Source organism: Thamnophis elegans, chromosome 4 (assembly GCF_009769535.1).
Source record: "Thamnophis elegans isolate rThaEle1 chromosome 4, rThaEle1.pri, whole genome shotgun sequence".
In the NCBI taxonomy this organism is placed as follows: Eukaryota; Metazoa; Chordata; class Lepidosauria; order Squamata; family Colubridae; genus Thamnophis; species Thamnophis elegans.
In genome coordinates this window covers 82,805,562-82,827,492 of record NC_045544.1, presented here as the reverse complement: position 1 = coordinate 82,827,492, position 21,931 = coordinate 82,805,562, and the positions used below count along the sequence as shown (strand labels likewise).

Sequence of the window (21,931 nt, the reverse complement as noted above, 5' to 3'; positions counted from 1 at the left end):
GGGGATATGAGAATTCAACACCAACAATAACAAGTGAGAGCAAGAAAACGGCAAAAGAAAGGTCAAATTGAATGGGAAATATTAGCAGAACCTTTGAGGGAAGGAAGCCCTGTTAAACTCTATCTCCCCTCCCATTGCTATTTTTCTAAAAGCAGAGGAAGAATTGATCCTTAAAAATGCCTGAGAACTATTTATTGGTCCTAATCCCACTTTATGTTTAATTAGGCCAGGGAATGTGTGAAGAGGCTGAAAAATCAACACATCAGACAAGAAATTGGATAAATCAGAATCAAGTCAATTCCTTATTCTATATACAGGAATCCAAATTCAAGCATCACAAATGGAAATCTAGGCTTTACAAAAACACAACCAATGGAAGGGAACTCACTACATCTCAGGGTAATTGCTTTTATTGCCAAACTGTACTTCCTTTAGTAAACTTTCCTTTCAATTGGAAACTGCTTTCTTGGAATTAAAAACCTATTATCCATGCCATGTCTCCAGGTATGACAGTAATAGGCCTTAGATTTCATCAATATGACATCTATGCTTGTACTTGACAAATGGTACATTCCCACATCTGATTTTCAAACAAAATATCCATCCATTTAATTGTTCTCAACTGTCTAGCAATCAGACTGTCATAGAAAACTTTGTCAAATGGTTTAAAGAAACAATATTTACTATAACTGCAGCCCTAGTATGGAAGTTGCATGCTTAAAAATAAAGTTTAATTGACAATCGTACTGATTTCTAATAATCATATTTTCCAATATTTTATTTTGATTGCTTTATTTATATTTGCTCCTTTTTGATTATGTCAAAATAACTCTTATTACATTACTTGGATTTATACAGATTTATGGGGGATGGAAATATTGTATATGGACATTTAACATTTTTTAAAACAATCCCTCTCCTAAAATATTAAAATTATATTCTACCATAATTTTTTTGTTTTATTTTGTTTTAGTGTAGCTTGCTTTCTCATTTTTAGTGTTAATGATTTGTTCATCACTTTATACTTATGTATGTATATTTTAAAAGACTGGTCTACATGAGACTTAACGTTGCTCTGGGAATAATCAGAATTTTTATTATTTCTATTAAGTCTACACAGAGCATTAGAAAGGGATTTTTTACAAAGTGCATTGATATAAGCAAAGCATTCCTCCTCAAAGTGTCAGATCAGTTGACTACAATTGAAAACTAAGCAGAAGTACTTTGAAATCTTTCTCCAGTTGTCTGTATGGATATTTACAATATATTTCATGTTTACATTGGTCAATCCACATAAAGTGTTATCTGTGCATGCATAAGCTGATGGCTTAAATTCACAATTTTTTTAAGGCAGATATAAATTCTTTCCTGATTGTTTGGACAACTTAACTCTGGAAATTAAACATAAAGTATCTAAGGGAAGCTCTCGATTGCACATGTAGCCTCTCTATTTAAAGACAGAATGAACAGGAATAAAAGGAAGCAAAGCTAGTGTAACACCTTATGAGTAAAACTAAACATATATTTGAAACAACCAAAAGAAGGTAATATTTAAGGGTGAATCGGCATAACGCAGCAACTGACAAATTATAATTATTAAATTTCTAATACGATAGGGTGAATTGGCATAATGCAGCAACTGCAGTATTATAAGGATTAAACTTCTAATATGGGTGTGCAATTTAGTTTGCTTCTGCCACTATCCAACTTCAGATTTTGTTGACCCTACAAAATATGGCAAAGGAATCAAAGGATTATTTCTCTATATTTTCAAATGTCAATTCTCACATCTGCAACCTGCCTTCCAAGCTATATGCCATTATGAAAGCATTTTTTAAAAAGTGCAAGACATCTGAATAAACTTTAGTCTCATGATATTTATCAGATATTCTGCATAGTTAAAACCTATAAATGTGTAAGGAAACTAGAGGTAGTTCTTGACCTATTACCACAATTGAGCCCAAAAATTCCGTTGATAAACAAGGCAGTTGTTAAGTGAGTTTTGTCCCATTTTATCATCTTTCTTGCCACAGTTGTTAAGTGAATCAACGCAGTTGTTAAGTTAGTAATTCGGTTATTAAATGAATCTGGTTTCCCCGCTGACTCTGTTTGTCATAGGGTTGCAAAAGGTGGATCACATGGCCCTGGGACACTGTAACTGTTATACATACATGCCAGTTAGCACATGTCTGAATTTTGATTGCATGACCATGGGGATGCTGCAACAGTTGCATAAAAAATGGCCATAAGTAACTTTTTTCAGTGTTGTTGTAATTTCGAACAGTCACTAAATGAATGGCTGTCAGTTGAGGACTACCTCTATAAGCATTCTAGCTTTCTGGATCAACTTGAATTCCAACAAATGCACTTCAATGGTTCGATTAGAAAAGAGAAATGCTACTCCACAAGCTTAATTGCATTCTATTGATAGATAAAACATTTGGTTTGATTCAAATGAATGCCAGAAGCCAAATAAAACAGATTGTTGAAATTTCTTCCAGATTTTATTTTCCTTCGTTAAATCTTTTGGAAACCAAACAAGTAAACCTCTCTTTCAATGTTACATAAATATGTCTCCTTTTCTTTAGACAAAAGAAAAATATGTGGAACAAGATGCAGCAAATCTTTTAGCATCAGAGAAAACACTACTTGTTACTGGAAGCCCTCATGGCTGTTAACTTTATATAACAACCATGTTGTTTCGAAGTGCTGACTTCAGTTAAGAACTTGCTCAAAGCCATCCTCTATGAACCAACACTAGGTAAACATGAAGGGTTTATAAAAAAAGAAAATTAATCTTATCAGACACCATGAACTTGGGCTCATATAGCTAATCTTATGCTGCCAACTGATATGTCTGAGGAGAGAGAAAGAAGTTCTAATGGTTTGCTGGAGAAGTGAAGAGCTTACTCCTTATCATCCCACATCACTAAAAAAAATGTGCTATAAGAAACTGGTAATATAAATCATTGCACTATTGAAAAGAAGAACCTGGATTTATCATTGTCCTAGAAATTCTGAGAAATTTTGAAGGGGAAAAATACATTTGGGAACAAAAGAAACAGAAATCAAAAAGCAGGAGTAAGTCTGTTCCATCTGTTCTATTTCACACTGCATCAAGCTTAAATCCGAAGTAAAAATTATGAATATATTAATTTTTATAATGTTATGAAAAAATCCCAAAATAGACATGAAACCTCATAAGATGATCAGAAAGCAGTCATTAATTCCTATTTTACACAAACAGTATGAAAATAAAAAGGGGTGTGGAGGATAAGAAATAACTATATCTATGATTAAGCTACTTAAAGAAAATGTTTTAAATAAATAAATAAAATAAAAATATGTGACCTCAGCATGTTCTGCATCACCTGTCTATGACAACTCCATAGAGCGTAAGTATAAAAATTGACATCTTGAGGAAGGGGAGATGAATGGTCATGTGTTATTAAGAAAACAAAAATGGATATAATTTTCAAAACAATAATATATTACACATAATACTTATATCCATCACAAATTATCTCTGAAGAATATACATCAGAGGAAGGCCACATATTATCTTGAACCGGGAGGCTCTCACAACAGTCACTCCTGAACCGGGAGGCTCTCACAACAGTCACTCGAGCCCTTGTGACCTCTAGGCTGGAATACTGCAATGTGCTCTACATGGGGCTGCCCTTGAAGAGCATCCGACGACTTCAGCTAGTTCAGAACGCGGCCGCGCGAGTGATTATGGGCGCACCACGGTACGCCCATATAACACCAATCCTCCGTGAGCTGCGCTGGCTACCTGTTGATCGTCGGGTGCACTTCAAGGTCCTACTTACCACCTATAAAGCGCTCCATGGTAGTGGATCTGACTATTTGAGAGACCGCCTCCTGCCAATTAGCTCCCTGCGTCCCATCAGATCGCACAGAGTAGGCCTCCTCCGAATTCCATCCGCCAGTCAGTGCCGACTGGCGACTACGCGGAGGAGAGCCTTCTCAGTTGCAGCTCCGACATTATGGAACACCCTCCCCGTGGAGATCCGTACCCTCACCACAGTCCAGGCCTTCCGCACAGCCCTGAAGACCTGGCTATCCCGTCAGGCCTGGGGATAGGATTACTCTCACCCCGCCCGAATGTTGAATGAATGTTGTGTTTTTATGGATAATTTTCTTTTATTCACGATTTTTTTTCCTTTAAGTCTTGTCTTGCACCCCCTTCCCCTCATTATTGTAAGCCGCCCTGAGTCCCTCCAGGGAAAAGGGCGGCATATAAATTCTTAATAAAATCTAAATCTAAATCTAAATCTTCCATCTTTTCCAGCTAATGAATGTGTTCAGACCCATAATTTCTGAAATAAATTCCATTTTAGCCAGTTGCTTTGTGAATGATTGACTCATAACCTACAATGTAATATATGTATGTATGTATGTATGTATGTATGTATGTATATTACAAATTCAAAGCTTCCACTAAAATAGTTGTAATTGATATGGAATTTTAGGAACTGAAAGAGTGAATAGAAATTCAAAACTTCCGTATGGAAAATGTCTATGCAATTTATAGGTATTGATATTATATATATGTGTGTGTTTGTGTGTGTGTGTGTGTGTGTGTGTGTGTGTGTGTGTGTGTGTGTGTGTATGTATGTATCTACAGCACAGGTTCTAATCCCAGTAAGGGTATGGCTAGCTGATGAGAGCTAAATAGCTTGAAATAGATCTATACTAGTCTCCCTTTATTTATTTATCAGCATAAACACAACACACACACACACACACACACATATATACACACACATATACACAGACACATATATACATATATATGTATATACAAAGATCATTATAGATATTTAGTAACATTAGTATATTCAGGTGGACACAATTATGGTAAATATCAGTGATATGGCTATCTATCTAAACACTGTAGGGGAAAAACATTTCCCTTTCCCTTTCTACACCCTCCAATTGCCAGTAATAGCATAGACAGAAAACTAGATAGATGGTGGTAGATAGATGATAGATACATAGATGATAGATAGATAGATAGATAGATAGATAGATAGATAGATAGATAGATAGATAGATAGAGATAGATAGATAGATAGATAGATAGATAGATAGATAGATAGATAGATACGCACAGACAGAGAGGGGGGAGGGAGGGGGAGAGAGAGAAGGGGGAGAGAGAGAGAGAGCGGGAGGGAGGGAGGGAGAGAATTAATAAATAAATACTGCAGCTAAAATGAGTAATTCATGAATGTGTGATTATTTGGAGTCTTTAGCCAACATTGTTATCACATTACAGTATGTATCTTTGTCCTAGTTTTTAAATTGTCCTCATATTCAGGAAAACATCAACTTTGGAATAGTCTTACTGATAAGGGAAAGGAACATTTCATTTATTGGTATTACATCTGATGAGATTTACCTTTTGGTTTTGCATTTTTCAAAATGATAGTAATGAGTTCTGGAACATCAAAATAGGAAGCATAGTGGAGAGCATTCATATTTGTCCAGCGACTCCTCAAATTGATATCTGCACCCAACTCAATAAGTTGAGAGGCAAATTTTGCTGCTGTTTTCACATCCCCTGCAAAGCAAATAGTTTGAAAACATAGCTTATATGTAGTTTAGTTTGATAGATTTCCACAATATGCTAGATAACAGAAGACTCTGTCCAAAAAACATCGGCAAGTTTCCATATAGCCAGTCCTTATAAGATGTTTCTTACCAGAGTTTGAAGGTTAGTCAGACTATAACTACATCAACAATGAAGAAAAAACTCAGGAAAGTTTCCTAGTACTTCCTATATAGACTTTTTCTCTGGATGTCCAGGACAATAGTTTCCTTGATTCTAAATATCTATAGCCAATGACTGGAGTTGATGAAAACTGCTATCTTAACACAACTGGAGAGAATCAAATTGGGAAAACTTGTTTTACAGATACACACAGCAAAAAGATGCTTGAGTTTTGTCTTATTCTCTGTAGGAAAATATATTTTATGATATACCATGCAACTTTCAATGTCTGGATTTTGTCTTGATTGTTTCTGTTTTAGGGGAGCAGAAAAACCGCAGGATACTCTGCATCTTATACAAGAGGAATAGATGTTCAAGTAACAACAGTTCCTTCCACAGATGCTTGAATAACAATGATGGTGGTGGTGGTGGTGGTGGTAAAGATTATGGCTTAAACATCACGTGTTACTATTTTAGATAATGATGACAGAGAGCTAATGGATAACTAACCAATGGAAGAGTCCCATAATCAATACAGCAATGCTAAAGGACATCTGACCAAAATATTAGTGAAATTATACCTATGCTATGACTTCAGAAAAAGAATACCATTGTTTTATTTATACATAGCAATTAGGAATTAAAACTATTTAATTCAACTGTTAAATAATTTTACCTTATTTCTTCTGTACCATGTACTAACATGTAATTCTATTATTTCCTAAGATTTTCAAATGATAAAATATAAAGTTTCTGTCTGTTTCCACCCCATTAATTTAAATTGTTGCTGTTTTGGAGGTTACAAGGCTACAGAACAATCGGAAAATAGAAATGGTAATATGTTTATTTCAGTTTAGCAACGATTCCATTTAGAAAGTTTGGAGAGAAAGAGCAGCATACAAATTCTGTGATTACATATCGTAAATATGGCCACTCCATGAATTTTAAAGCGCTATTTGAGGTATCAGAACAACCTAACTTATCATCTATATAAAGATTTAAAGGAATGCTGTTACCAAGGTGCATTACTTTGGCCAGTGGGAGGGTGGGTTTAGAAATTCAGTAAAATGATTTTTGGGTTAGGGAATGTGGCTTATGAATAAAATTCACTGAAGGTGGGGAAATTGATACAGAAGTTCCAAACTGTTCAAATTGGTAGAATTTTGGGCACAGAGGGATGTAGAATTTCTAATATATTAGAATATTACAGGTAGATGATTTGAAGATGAATGACACTTCATTCTTCTCTATATTGGCATAAGCAATATACCTGGAGAAAGCTTGGAAAGAAAACTACTACTCCTGCTGGAAAAACTAGCCACAGAAAATTTCCAATTTCTTTTCTTACCAATTCCATGAGCTCCTGACTTGCAAGTATAGTGCAAGAGAGTCATGTCAGTCAAGCCATCTCTGTCATTCACGTTACAGCCTCTCTTAATGACCTGTTTTTTTGAAAAAATACATCATTTATGATTCTGATGCAGCAACTCCTATTTCCTGGAAGGTAAAATATATATCACTCTCATAGTGATACCTAGTAACAAATTCTTTTTACTGCCAAAGGAATTAGCTGCTACATTTCACACCAAGGATGACATAAATATCTAGGTTCATGTGATTACTAATTTGCATTTCATCAGTTCACTTAGTACTATAGAATTACTTAAACTAAAAAAACTTGCCAAAATCACACAAATCCCAAAAGATATATAGCCCTTAATGCACTTTTTAGGAAGGATTTTGCTCTTAGCAGATCATGAAAAGTTACTTAAATTTCTAACTAATAAGGATGCAGATGTAAAGACATATTTGCTAACAGTGAATTGTAAACAAAAATTAAACATATATTTCCATATATTAAATGAGGACATAACATAAAAATTAATAAGATTTATAGATAAATCCAGAAAATCAATAAATGTCTTACCTCATTTCCTATCACATCAATGTTTTGCTGAACTTGGGGAACCCATTGTCTTAAGATAGCAAATAATTCAGATACAGAAGTTTTGGGATTGAAAAGAATTTCCTGGCATGCTGCATCATTTGGATCAAAAAAAGAGAACTCTACAGGAATGAAAGAATGAAAGAAAGCTTTAGTTGCTAAAAATATTCAGAAAGATTTTAAAAACACTTTTAGTCAAGTTTCATATAACTTAAGAAGACTTCATCACCTAGTGCCCTGAAGATGCTAGCTGAAGATACAGTGTTCAAATGTAAAGCATCTGGACAATGCACGATTGGAAAATATTTTACTATGTATGTCAGAGTTCCAAATAGCATCCAAAATTAAATCAGAGTCCGAGGCAAAGCTTTCCTCAAAGCTCCAATTTATTAAGAAAGCTGTGTTGGCACATCTGGGAAAACCCAAATCTGAAAGGTTCCCGGTTTTTCCCACCCAGTTAAAAGTTCAAGATCTTGCCCCCACACCGACAAGTCCATCACATGTTCCAATCTTCCACTTCCATACTGGCAGTTCCATCTATCCAGTTCTGGTCAGTTGCAGAGGTGCAAAGACAAAGGATGACCTTAATTTTCTAGAAATTTTTTTGTTATGGCTACATATTATCTAACTCCAAACAACCCCCCCTCCCAATTTTCCACAATAAATAATGCATAGTAGAAAAATAGAAAATGTGGCAGGCCAAAACATCCAAAAGAAAAGATGGCTGTAGGCCTGACAATGTAATCAATAAGAGATTCTCTAATTTGATGAGATTGAATATTCTACATAGGATTTTTTTTACAATTTTTATACTTCATTTATGATATTTTATTATTTATTTAAATGTGGTACTACTCTTTCATATTTTGTTATAGAAAAAACTTCCTTCTTAACCCAGAAAATATATTAAGGAATAACATGTTTTATTTGACAAGATAGAAATGGCACTTAAAATGGATATACAAATGATAGACTATGAGAATGACATGAAAAAGGATGTTTTGCTGCATATACACAAGAAATGGGTCGATATTTAAAAAAATCAAGGGAAAAACAAATAAACTATAAGATGACTTGAATAATTCTTTTATACTGGATTTACAAAAAAAGCTTGTTAAATCTTTGAAGAATCTCATCAGAATGGAAAAAGAAAAATGAAGAGAGAGCAAATTCTATGGCATTTCAATGGATTAAAATTAAAATCCATGTCAAAAATAAAAGCAAGGAATATAAACTTGGTTTATTTGATCAAGGTTAAAATAAAATAAGTTATTATTTCAGCTAATTCTTAATGAACTTTCTGCTGACATTAAGACTAAAACAATAATGTTTTATGGACTTCTCTATAGATAAGAGATGAGGTATTGGATCAAGAGATCATTGGCTGTAAACTAGGAGAGACTGAAGAGTTACAAAAACAGATTATATTTATTATGATGAAGATTGAAAGTCATTTATTTATACATGGCTTTTCTCTTTCATTGCTATATTTTTATTTTATTTTTAATTTCTATGTTTTTTCTTCTTTGCAATTTCTATTCTATTTTACTTTCTTTTAGTTTGCATTAAATTTTTCCATTCTTAATACAAATTACATTATGTCTACACAAACACCATTTAGGAGTATAAGATTAAGTGCATGCACTAGAATTTTCCTGGAAATGCCTGTTATAGTTTTGATATTCAAAACTATCACTAGAGAGTTGTATTGAGATTTTTGAAAAGAAACACTAAAGAATCATCAGTGTTTGCAGAGACTGGAGTGGAATTCTTTAGGTGGTGACTTACACTTCAGAATGCAACAGAGAAAAATAAGTTACTGTGCAATAGGAAAACACTTTGACCAAATTACTATTGTGAAAAGTTTCCCCCTAACGAGAATGAATGTGAGGGAGGAGTGTTTTAAAGCAAAGAACAATAACTGTTCCTGAGATGTCATTTATCTGAAGTAGGATAAATGACTCTCTTCAAACAATTTTAATGATGCAGAAAGAAAAATAGGAGAAGAGATTTTAGAAGAGAATTTTATATTCCTCCACTCTCGATTCAATGAGAAGCACTTCTTTTTAATTAATGGCAAGCAACTATGGAACTGGCTGTCTTCGTATTCTATATGTTAAGCCCATAAACACTGCAACAACAGAGTCAAAGTCACAATTCTACAGGTTGAGTGCTATATAAATTTTAAAATAAATAAAATGTCCCTGCGATGACCAGTTAGGTAAACCAGCACTGAATGGATTTAAACATCTGAATCTCTAATACTTTTAAAGTAGACTATTAATACTGGAAGCTTCCAGAGGACTGATAAAAATATTAGATCATATTTAGTCCTCTCTAACAACAACAAAAATCTGTGTTATTTTGGAATTCATGGTCCAAAAAAGAACCTCATATAAAAGAGACAAGCTCATCAGCTAGACAAGGATAACTGTTTTTTAAAAAAAAAAATACAACATGAAGCTATTTCAGAATTAATTATGGACTGCATTTGACCTTAAAAAAGTCAAACTGAGTTCTGGAAAATACTTTATCAGAACTGTAACAATTGTTTTCCAGAACAAAGAGGTATGTCATTTAAAATCTATCTTTAACAAAAGGACAGATAAAAGTATCCTCTGAAATGTAAGCAAGCAGCTACAATTCATTTTGTTCTTTCTTAATTTCTCAATTTCATTTTTAAATTAGGTTCAGTTTAACAAATATGTTATTTGTTATTGATTAACATTTTATTTAGCTTTGTATTAAATTATATATTTTTATTGAACTGCCTTATTTAATTCCAGAATGGTTTAATTAATTACAATATATGCAAATCTGAGATAATTTGTTTTTGTGAGAGGTTATTTTGGAAGAGGTTATTTATTCACTCGCTTGTTTGTAGTCTTGCATGAAGAAAAGATGCCCAAAGAGGAAAAAAGTTCTAATATATTACACAATATTCATTTTTCACATGACTAGCATATAAAGTATTGTACAACAGCTTCGATGACACTTGCACAAATTTTTCTCATAGCACTCAAAATTGTTCTTGATGCCCTGGTAGGAAAACAATTTTATATATTCCATACTAAACTATATTTTTTATGTTGGAAACCAAATGATTTTACAAGATGCGTGTTATGCACTGCTTATATAATAAAGCTATTCTGAGAAAGGTAATTCACTACATCTAGCATACAGCACATTTTAAGAAAAGAATTGTAATATTTCCCAGATAATGTTGATAAGTTTTATTTTACATTCCAAGCACCCCTTTGGAATCAATCTCCATTCATTCAATATTCTGAAACCAGCTCTGCAAAGTTATCTTATTTTATAAATAGTCTTACCGTATTCTGAAGGCATTGGTGCAGCAGAGACTGAATGTGTAATTGAATCTTCAGAGCCTGAGATAAAATACTGGTGCCTTGTACTCAATGAAACTTCTTCTTCAGAAGGGTCAGGAAGTTCCTCTATGGTCATCTTTTAGAAAGCCACCTTTGGCTAAAAAGGATTTTTTCAAAAATATCTCATTAATTGACAAATGACCCAAAATATTATTTGCTCATGTAATTTGTATTTCTATTATTTCCTAAAATATACTATTAAGAGATTCCAAATATTTTGAACATCATGTGAATTCATAGATTATTGTATCATCCAATCACTCCTAAGTATTAAATTTTTATTACAAGGCTTAAAATGAAACTAAGGCAGAATGAAATCTAACTTAGCAAAGCATTATTGACAATATGGTAGAGGGTTAGCAGGTCTCCTTATCTAAATTGAAATATAATATTGCAAATGGACTTAAATCCAAAAAATATTTTCCTGCAATTTTCTAGATAAAATTTGGTCCTTGCATTGCTTGAAAATCATGGAGTATATGGCCAAGAACATACTTGCTATAGACATAATGTTATGACACATGTGATTAAATATTCATTCTTTGAAAATCTTAATTTTGTTTACATATTCTATTTTTTTAATAGTTCAGTCAAATCTTTTAAGACACATTTGTTCTAATTAATGTGAAATTTAGGAAGTATTTCTAAAGAACTGAGGAGCAAAATGTAGAAAAGGTTTCTCAAAGGATATTATTATTATTTTCTGTCTCACAGAGGCTTCCTAACAATAACAGCATTGCACCTTTAATTTTTATTTAAATAATATTTACCTTTCAACAGAAATAACTTTAAGATCACTGCTAAGTAAGGTAGGTAATAAATTACTTTTCCCAAATGTGAAGTTATAGAATTAAAATTCTATTTGTTCATTGTTTTTAATGCAATGAAGCATTTAAAAAGAACATAAAAGGTTTGTCATTGAACAGCATTTTGTGTTCTTTATAGTATATAATCTAGTATAATAATCTATAATATGGATTAAAGATGAGTAATCTGTAATCTAGTATTATAGATTAATATGTAAGGGATGGTTTTAAATAGAATTTAAAATGAAGGATTACAGGATGACTAGTATCCATATGTAAATATAAAGCCATTGCTGATCACCTGAATTCATTACAGGATTCTTTGTAAACATACATCAACTATTCTGTGGGAAACTAATGTATGACCCTATGTATAGCACTCAAGATAAAAAAGCTATAAATATGATTAAAGTCAGACTTGCATAAATTTCACCAAGTCAAAATTGAAGAGGAATGCTTCTCATTCATGGGACAAGAAAAATAATTGTACTATTAAATGCACAAAATCAATTTTGTGTAATGGTTAAGACATCGGGCTAGAAGCCAGGAGACTATCACTTCTAATCCTGCCTTAGGCACGAAGTCATGGGATTTATTTAGCTTAAGATGTTGGTATATTAGCTAGGAGACTACATATAGTGTTAATACAGAGTAGCTGTTTGTCTGCCTAAGACTGCTAGTCTATTTGGTTCACGCTCACACGCTATCTAAAAGTGTACCTCAGGGGGTGAACTAGAATGCACTCAGAATGGCTAATGGCAATTAGCAGCCAGGAATTCTTCCCTCCACTGATGTCACCTCGCATTAGGACATTGCACTCGGGCAGATCCAGCATCAACTGCATTCATACTTCCACATGAATTGCCATTATTTTCCCACTGAAGTGGTACCTATTTATCTACTTGCATGTAGCATGCTCTCAAACTGCTAGGTTAGCAGAAACCAAGGCAAGTGCAGGAGCTTATCCCGTAAAATGGTTCTAGGACTCAAACTGTCAGAGCACAGACTTTCTCCAGCATCTCTAAGCCAATGAGCCACCATGCCTTGGGCCACTCACTACCTCTCACTCAGGGGAAGAAGGCAATGGCAAAACTCTTCTGAAAATCTTGCCAAGAAAACTGCAGGAACTCATCTAGGCATTGCCAGGATTCACACTAATTTGAAGACCACCCCATCCAAAAATGCATTAAAGGAAACATATTACTCATATACTACTTTGACATCATATTACTATTCAGCTGCTATTAGCTTCAGCATAGTTCATAAAGCATGAATACTTCTATGGTTTACAACTAATCCTCGTAAGTATTGTTTAACTCTTTCCTTTTCTAAATTCTCTTGTTCATACAGCTTACCATAGTAATCTTGTATAATTTTCTTCTTCTCTACCATTCCATAGCAAATTTGCCCTTAATCGTTTTTTAATTGCAATATTTTCTTTGATGCTCTTTTTTCAATTTGTACGCCAACCATCTGCCTGGTTTATTAGCATTTTCAAAATAGTTCTGTTTAGCTCCTCTGATTTTTTGTGCTAGTTCCCCTTTTTCCAGTAAATCCATTTTACGTTTATTTATATCCATTTTTATTTTGATATTCTTTTTTTGTGGCGAGTTCTATAGCTCTTTTTCAAGGGCCTTGTAATAATTCTCTAAGCCTTTAAGAAGTTATCTTTTCTTTATATTTCTCTTTCTTATATGTCTATTATCAAGCCTCTAGTGTAAGCCTTCATTGTATCCCAAAGGTTCTGCATCGATGTATCTTCCTTTCTATTTTCTTTAAAGAAAAAAGCCAATTCTTTTTCCATTTTCTGTACAAAATCCTTCCCTTTTAATATTGTATTATTTAATGTCCATCTGGATCTCTTTCTTTGTCCTTTCCATTTAATTATAATTGGATTATGATCTGCCCAAGTACTTGTTTCAATTTCAAGTTCCTGTACCTTACAAATCAGTTCTGTTGTGGCCCACATCATATCGATTCTGGAGTATGATAAATGTCTATTTGAATAAAAAGTATATTGTTTTGCTAGGATTTCTTTCTCTCCAAACATCTCTAAGATTTATTTCATCTGTCATTTTAAAAAAGGCTTTGGGTAGCGGTTTTCTATTTATCTTGGTAATGTTTTCTGTTTTATAATCCAGATTTTGATCTAAAATTCCATTAAAAACTCACATCATGCAAATATCATTATAGTCCAATTCAATTATTTTCCTATGTACTTTTCTATAAAATTCATCTTGTTTGTCATTGGGGGCATATATTGCAATTAAAAGTATTTTCTTTGAATTATCCATAATTTCCACCATCAAGATTCTTCCCTCGTCATCTGTATAAATTTGTTTTGCTGGAATTATATCTTTAACATAAAAAATCACTCCTCTTTTCTTACAGCTTGCCAATGCTGTAAATGATTTCCCCAATTTTCATTGCATCAATAAATGTTCATGCTCTTTTTGAATATGAACTTCTTGTAAACAAATTATGTCCAATTTTAATTTTTCTAATTTATGAAATATTTTCTCTTCTTTTGATTGCAGAGTTAAGTCCATTTATATTAATTGAGATCATTTTTCCTTTCCATATCTATATTTTATAATTAGGATTTATAGCTCTAGTTAATCTCTGTTCTCGTTGTTCTCTAATGTCAATACCACCTGTAGCTCCCTCCTCTGTTTGAATCCCACCTACAGCACCTTCAAATTCCTCAATCTCAACTGCACATGCCTCTTGCAAGTCCACCAATGGATCTTCTCTTCTGGTCTCCTCAGCCTTTGCTTTCAAATGTTCATTAAAAATGCTTGTCTTATTGGTTGTGTCTATTCTGTATCTTTGTCCTTGCCATGTAAATATTAAACCTTCTGGTATAAGCCATCTGTAGTTAAGCCTTTCTTGAGTAGTCAAGAATTGATATGTTCTTCTCGTCTCTCTCACATTTCTTGGAATTTGTTTCAACACTACAATCTCCTTCCCTTTATATTCCAATTTTCTATCTCTTGTTTTCTGTAGAATTTGTGATTTAATTATTTTTCTTAGTAAATCCTACATGGACTTCCCTCGATAGTCCATTTCTCGCTCCATATCTCGTGTAGACTCGAAACATCTTGTCTATGCCATCAATCATCTTCTCTTGAGTTATCTCTAACACATCTTTCAATAATTCTGATATTATTTGCGCCAAGTCTTCACCTTTTTCTTCTTCTATGTTTTGAAATCTTTAAAAGAATCTGACTAATCCATTTCCCATCCCAGTATTCCGCTGCTATCTTTTCCCACTATGTTCAGTCTACTATCAATGTTCTCCATTTTCTTCTCTCTTTCTTCATCCTTTTCTTGAGTTTTTGTAGTGTCTTCATATTTCATCATCCATTTTTGAATCGTTTCAATTTTTTCTTCTGTTTTACTTGTCTTTTGTTCTATATTCTCTATCCTCTTCTCAATACTCTCTCCTCTTGCTTCCAATTTTTGTATTCGTTGCATAATTGCCTCTAACGTAACACTCTTGTCCTTTTCCTTCTCCTGTTGAAGTATCGTCTGTATTGATCTTTGCCCTCCTGCGGGTGAAGAGGAGGGTGTTGTTGTTGCGGAGCCAACAGTTGCTATTTTTCTACTCATCTTCCTTTTCGTGTTTGATTTTAAACGTGAGGAAGCAAAAAGTGAAAGATGAGGAAAAGCAAGAAAAAAAAGGAGGAAAGGAAAGGGGAAAAATATGCAATAATATGGAAGATCAAAAATCAGGAAGGGGAAAAAGGAGATAAAAAGTAGAAACAAAAATTCTTGGGCCCCTTTCTATGTAAATAGTTATAAAAAGAAAAAAGGAAAAGAGAAAAAAAATTATTGAGATTTTCTTTAGTCCAAACACACTTGAAACACTCTAAAAGAAAAATCAAAACAGAAAAAGTAGACAGAGTGAAACCACAGCTTCCAAAACAAGGTGAGATAAACACTGCCACCAAAAGGGAATTTAAAAAAATGAAAAGTTCAAAGTCCTTATCGGGTGAAAGCCTTTCCAAGGTCACTCTAAGCTTTCCCCTTTAAAAAGAAAGATTTAGTTTATTCTTTCAAAATAATTTTCGCAACTGGTGATAGTTTCCAAGAAACAGCTGTATTCCTCTCACTAGCATATCTAACTAAATAGCCTTGAAAAGTTTGTCTCCAAACATTCATGCAAGAATAAAAACATTGTTCCAAAACCACTAGGTGGCAGTGATACTTGTTTCAATCTCAACCCTTGTTACAATGTTACACTCTGCCTTTAACTTTCTCTAAGAAAAACGGAAATAATTAACAAAAACCCTAACAAAAAGGGGGGGAAAATTCTAGGTCAATTCCAATGTAATTGTAACAATAATTCCAAAAAGAAAAAAGTCCAACAGAGTAAGTAAGAAGAAAAGCACAAAGGGCTAGTCCAAGATCAAATCAAATCGCTTCAAATCGCTTCTTGAGTCCAGTCAGGCTTCCGGCATTAAAAAGGAGGAAAAAAAGGAAACATTCAACATTAACTATTTCTTACATCCGCCACTTATTTTCTTATTAGTCTTTCTTTCTTTAAGTAAAATCTCCAAGTTTTAGGGTATTCTCTCTCCAAAGAAAAAGAAAATTAAAACTCTCACCAAATTGACATGCTTCTCTCCAGCTCTTACATTCGGGGAGGTCAGCAGTTTCAGCAGCTGTGAGGCTGACTCTTAGTCGCTGGCAAAGGGGGCTTTTTCCTGGATCACCAGAGACTTTGCAGGTGTCTCTGGGATCGACAGGATGTATCCCTGCCTATCACCATCTCTACAGGACGGTTTAGGTCTGAATGGACCGTCCAAATGACCAAAATTCAGTGGCGATCCTGGGACTCCATGAAAGTCCGACCATTCAACCGCAACGCCACACCCCCTTCACTTCCCCAGATATCTAAAGAAATGGAAACAATACTAGAAAGTAGAATAACTATGATGGAATTAACTGAAGCACTTAAAAAACAAAATAACGGCAAAGCTCCAGGCCCAGATGGGCTACCGACAGAATTCTACAAGACTTTTCAAGATTTGTTGTCCATCCCACTACTGGAAGTTATCAACGAGCGATGTCAGAGAGTAGGATACCCTAATCATGGTCAGAGGCATATATTATGCTCCTATCCAAAGAGGAGGCTGATTTATAACAAATTAAGAACTATAGACCCATCTCCTTGCTGAATTCAGACTATAAGTAATTTGTTTCGATACTAGCAAAAAGACTTTAAAAATATTTAAATGATTTTATTCACCCCGACCAAAATGGGTTCTTACCAAAAGGACAAATTAAAGATAATATGAGAATAATTTTGAATACATTGGAGTATTATGAGGTGCATCCTAAAAAACAAATGGCTTTGATTTTCTTAGATGCCCAGAAAGCATTTAACAATGTGAATTGGAGATTTATGTTCTCACAATTGGCAAGTACATAAGTGGGGTCAGTTGTTGCCAGGTATAAAAGGATGTATGAGTGACCAGCACAGGAATAAGAGTGGCTGCTGCTGGGCGAGGGGATGGTACATGAATGGCCTATGAAGTGCAGTACAACCATATTGGAGTTGGGGTTGACTGCTGCTGGGCACTGGATGTTCCAAGCAACTTACTATCTTTCCTGCCCATTGACCTTCCTTCTAGAAAGCTAGCAGGAAAAATTGATTGTGTGACCAAGAATACTGTACCAATCATAAATACAAGCTAGTTGCCAAGCACCCAGAGTACAATCATGTAACCACAAGGGTGTTGTGATAGCCAGAATTCAAAGGACTGATTTTAAGTCTTCTTTATCAGCACCATTGTATTTTTGACTCGCCACTGAACAAGAGATTGGTAAGACAGGGCTACTAGCATAAAGCAAAACTCTGAAGTGAAGTTTATGTAAATACTCACGAAAAATGGGAGGGGGATGTAAGACTCGGAATCCATATATTTTTTTTCAAATGAAAAGTTTTATTAACAGCAAACTATAGAATAGTCATGTTATTATTTGCATGGACTAAAGTAAAATCCTTCACTTGTTTCTTAGATTTGGCAGAAATATCTCTAAATTTATAACAATTTTTTTCACAAATACTTTTGTACTGTATGAAAATAAAATATGTAAAAATCAATTTCTTTCCATTTTTCTTTTTTGGGGGGAAAAGACCTTAGGTGAAGCAGAAAAATACTCTCTTTTCTTTCCAGGTATCTTTGAATGCATAAGTTCTGTTTTAGAACTGCTATCCCGTGATCTACTGATTATTCAAAGTTAAATATAGAAAAAAAATATTAGGAAAACTTCTGAAAAGCACTATGTTTCTACATTTCTAGAGGACAGTTCTAATTAGCTGGATTCATTGCAATCCACTAGTTTAGGTACATCTGGGTCAATAACTGTAAATTATCTGAGAAATATTCTGCGGATCTCTAAAGACAATGAGTCAATTTTAGTGCACTGCAACAATACATAAAGTGAAATTTACCAGCAAAATACAAAAAAGTTTTAATATATCTTAAACATAATTACAACCTGTCAATTCTCTTTTATTCTTTCATATACTTGGAGATGTCTGTTATTTTAAGAAATAGATGGGTGAAACAACATATAAAATAAGAAACCTATTGTTTTTATGGATTCCAATTCCACTAGTATTTTGAAGGAAATTTTTTCAGGATTCTATCTAATTGTATTTATTTATTTCATATGTTTATGAATCCAGCTATTTCTCTGATAGAACATATTATAATACAATTTTTTATTTCAGGATATATTTGGGTGCTCCCGGGCTTAGCTGTTTTCTAGCAGATGTTTCATTATGAAACAAGATAATATCAGCGCTACAAAAGTGTAGGGTTTGTTCTCTTTTTATATACTAGTGGCTTGCCCTGTCAGTGTTCTTGCTGGTTCTTTGATTAGGCTGTTTACTATTAGTTTGTTTTCTGAGTTGATAGTTTCTTGTTTGGGATATTGTAAACAAACAAAACAAGTAAACAATTGCTGTTCTTGGTGTTTATCTGGGTGTTGAGTATTTTGGTTTCTTTCTTTCATCTTTGGGTTTTTGACTGTCTCTTTGGAATGTGGTGTTTGTTCATGTGTGCGCATGTGTGTTGTTTACTTCTATATGCCTGCTTTGTCTGAGTGCCAGATTTCCAGGAATTCTCTAGTGTTTTTAGACTTGGCCAAAAACCAGTGTCTGGGTATTATGAGCTATGTAATGAAATCAGGTTTCACAAAAGTATATGATGTATCATATTGCAAATATTCTATCATAAAGTCTTAGCACTCAACTTTCAGAGCTGACTAGAATGTATATTTGGCAAATTATTGACTTTGAAAATTACTTTTCTCTGGATTATACATAACTTCAGGACATGGTCATATTGTTGTTTATTTTCAATCTACTCCTTACATTTCAAAATGTCATCCTGTAAACTGTGGAAGAGTATTCTCATGTGTAATTCTGAGTATATTGGAATTCATTAGAGTAATTAATTCTTTCCAGATAAATTCAGGAATGATAAACACCCCTTTGGTGGACATTTTTCAATCCGCTTTTATAGTACTATACACTCTCCGGAATATTTGAATTGGTTAAAACTACTATTTTAAACTTTATTATAAGATATTAAGAATATAAAATAATTTATATTATTTTAAATTGTAAATTAGGTATTATTTATACTTTAATTAATAGGACTATCTACTCATCAATGACTCTGGGTGACTTACAGAAATATTTAAAGTTACAGATCTTGTGTTTTGTAAAATGTGAATATAGTAAGCATTACTATACAATTCTCCAATAATACTTAATAAGAGCCTTGTAACAAAACAAAAGGCAAATGTATCTTTGATGGGCTTGGCTATGAGTCACACCTTCCTTCAAAACAAGTTTTGGCTTTTCAGCTCACCAGCTGCATGTAGGTTATCTGAAGGAAGCAAATCAACTTGTAACTAGCCTCAGATTCTTCACTCACTGGATATCTTTCAGTGAGTTGGTTCACTCCTCAGAGGATGGTACAACAGGCTCCACATCTTAAATGTGCTAACCCTACATCTACTTTATTTCTTTAGCAAATAACTACAGAATTCAAAGTCTACTGGAGAAAAAGTAGTCTACGCTTTAGTTATGCAGAGTTTAGGCTGCAAATAGCATTAAACACTATTAGGTCTTATCCTGCTACTAAATATAGCACAAGGTTCATTAACTACAACCAACAGTTCTGTTAAAAGGTTTCAGCAAGATGCAGGGCCTATAAAATTAATATTCCATATTGTGATAACTGCACAGAAATCAGAATGGCTTTTTGTTGCAATTGAATATAAATATAACATAAATAATAACAAAATCTAATCACATAAACATGTACAATTTGATATTTATCAATCTTCATAAATTAAGGAATGTTTCCTGTTCTACCAATAAATGACTGTGTTTCTGAATGTTTAAACATAATCATGATAAAATGATGTTACACTATCTGTTCATTTAATAGAGGGATATTGGCAGAAAATTATTAAACAGAAATTACCCACAAAAAGTTTGGTATGTCAAAGTAGCCAGGATAGTTCTGCAAAATAGGGGGGAGAAGTACTAGGACTGAAAGCTGTTCTGTCAGTAGCAAATGGATAAAAGAAAAACTACAGTTAACTTCAATGTCAATCTATCCTTAGCCTGCAGTTTTACCTTAAATGCCCCCTTTTTAAAGACATGACACCTATTAAAGCTGTATTAGTGAAATTGTTCCTTCTTGGCATACCTTAGGCAGGCCAGGGGTTGAAAAAAATCAAATCTGACTTAAAAGTCTGGGCATAAGTAAAGAAAAAAGAAAAAGAGGCTATTTGCACTATTGATAAAGTGATTGATAAATTGATAAAGCTGCAGCTGATCGTGGGAAACGGGGAGGGGGCTCCTTCAGAGGATACCACACCTCTGTTGCATAACGCTTTTATACATTCAGAAAAAAACATCCTGGGTGCCATTCTGGCTGTCTTGACTTCGGCTCCCGGTTCTGCGCGCAACCATCGCCACCGTTCACCCCACGCCCCCACCTTGCCACAAATCCCAAGACGCGCTCCCGAAATCCGCGGTTAACAGCGCACGCAAACCGGCTTCCCACCGCGGCACCCGGTGCACGTGCAGGTTTCTTTTCAGGCGTTAGGGTCCCACGTGACGTCACTCCCCTCTCCCCCCGCGCCCACCCCTCACACAACAAAGCTGGGCATATCCTCGGAACCCCCCCCCCAGTGCGTCATTCTGCCTCCCCCCCCATCTACACCCACGCCACGCCTCCGATTTGGGGAAAGGGGACCAGCCCTTCGGCGCGCTCTGCCGAAGTCTTTCCAGATAATCCGCACGAAGACAGCAATAGCAGCAGCAATTTCCCCCATCCACGCCCCCCCCCCCGCGGCCGCCCTCACCTGCCGTCCCCTCCGCAACTGCGGCTCCCGAAGCTCAAGAGAACCGAGGGGTAAAGTCCCCGCCCACCGATGTGGGCTCCCGCCCACCGCACAGACGTCGGAGAAGGAAGATCAGGCAGTCCCGCTAAGCTTCCTATCCCCCCGCCCCCCACATGCAGCAATGTATCTGCAACAAGGTTCTCCCCGCCGCTAACTTTCCCTCCCACTCCCGCACGCTGCTGTCCGGCCTAGCCAATCCGCATCGTTAACTCCGCCCCCGATGAGATCTTTTGCATATCCAGAATTCCTCCTCCTCTCGCCTTCGCCGTCCGATGCGCCTCTTGTGTGGTTTAGCTCTTGGGGGCGGGAGGGAAGTACCTGAAACCACGCCCACATTCAATGGCCCGCGTTCGCTCTTCAGTTTTATGAAGACGAAGAAAGAGATGCGCATGTGCAGACTTTGATGGGAAAGCAACTCGAGCGGCTTCTTCGCGTCTCAGCAATTTTTGTCTGGTTTCCAATGGAGGGGGAAGACTTTCTCAGCGTCATAAATACTGCAGAGCGTAGGCTCGTAAAGGCACGTATATAGGATAGGTGACCTAAAAGCACTTTGTTTGTGTAACTATATCTGTGTACTTTGATTACTGACACTTATTTTTCTACTTTTTTAAGAAGT

At 34.9% G+C, this 21,931-nt stretch overlaps 1 protein-coding gene across 2 annotated transcripts in view; it reads right to left on the bottom strand.

Moving 5' to 3' along the window:
• The window catches only part of CLIP4 (CAP-Gly domain containing linker protein family member 4), a 44,118-nt gene extending 22,708 nt beyond the window's left edge, over positions 1-21,410 (bottom strand). For both annotated transcript variants that reach the window (XM_032215786.1, XM_032215787.1), the window contains exons 1-5: positions 21,277-21,410; positions 11,012-11,165; positions 7,662-7,801; positions 7,083-7,176; positions 5,423-5,584 (exon numbers count right to left, since the gene is read on the bottom strand). In XM_032215786.1, the coding sequence (XP_032071677.1) occupies positions 5,423-5,584; positions 7,083-7,176; positions 7,662-7,801; positions 11,012-11,144 (529 nt within the window). In that variant the 5' untranslated portion in view covers positions 11,145-11,165; positions 21,277-21,410. The remainder of the gene's footprint in view (positions 1-5,422; positions 5,585-7,082; positions 7,177-7,661; positions 7,802-11,011; positions 11,166-21,276) is intronic.
• Between the last annotated feature and the right edge of the window lie 521 nt (positions 21,411-21,931).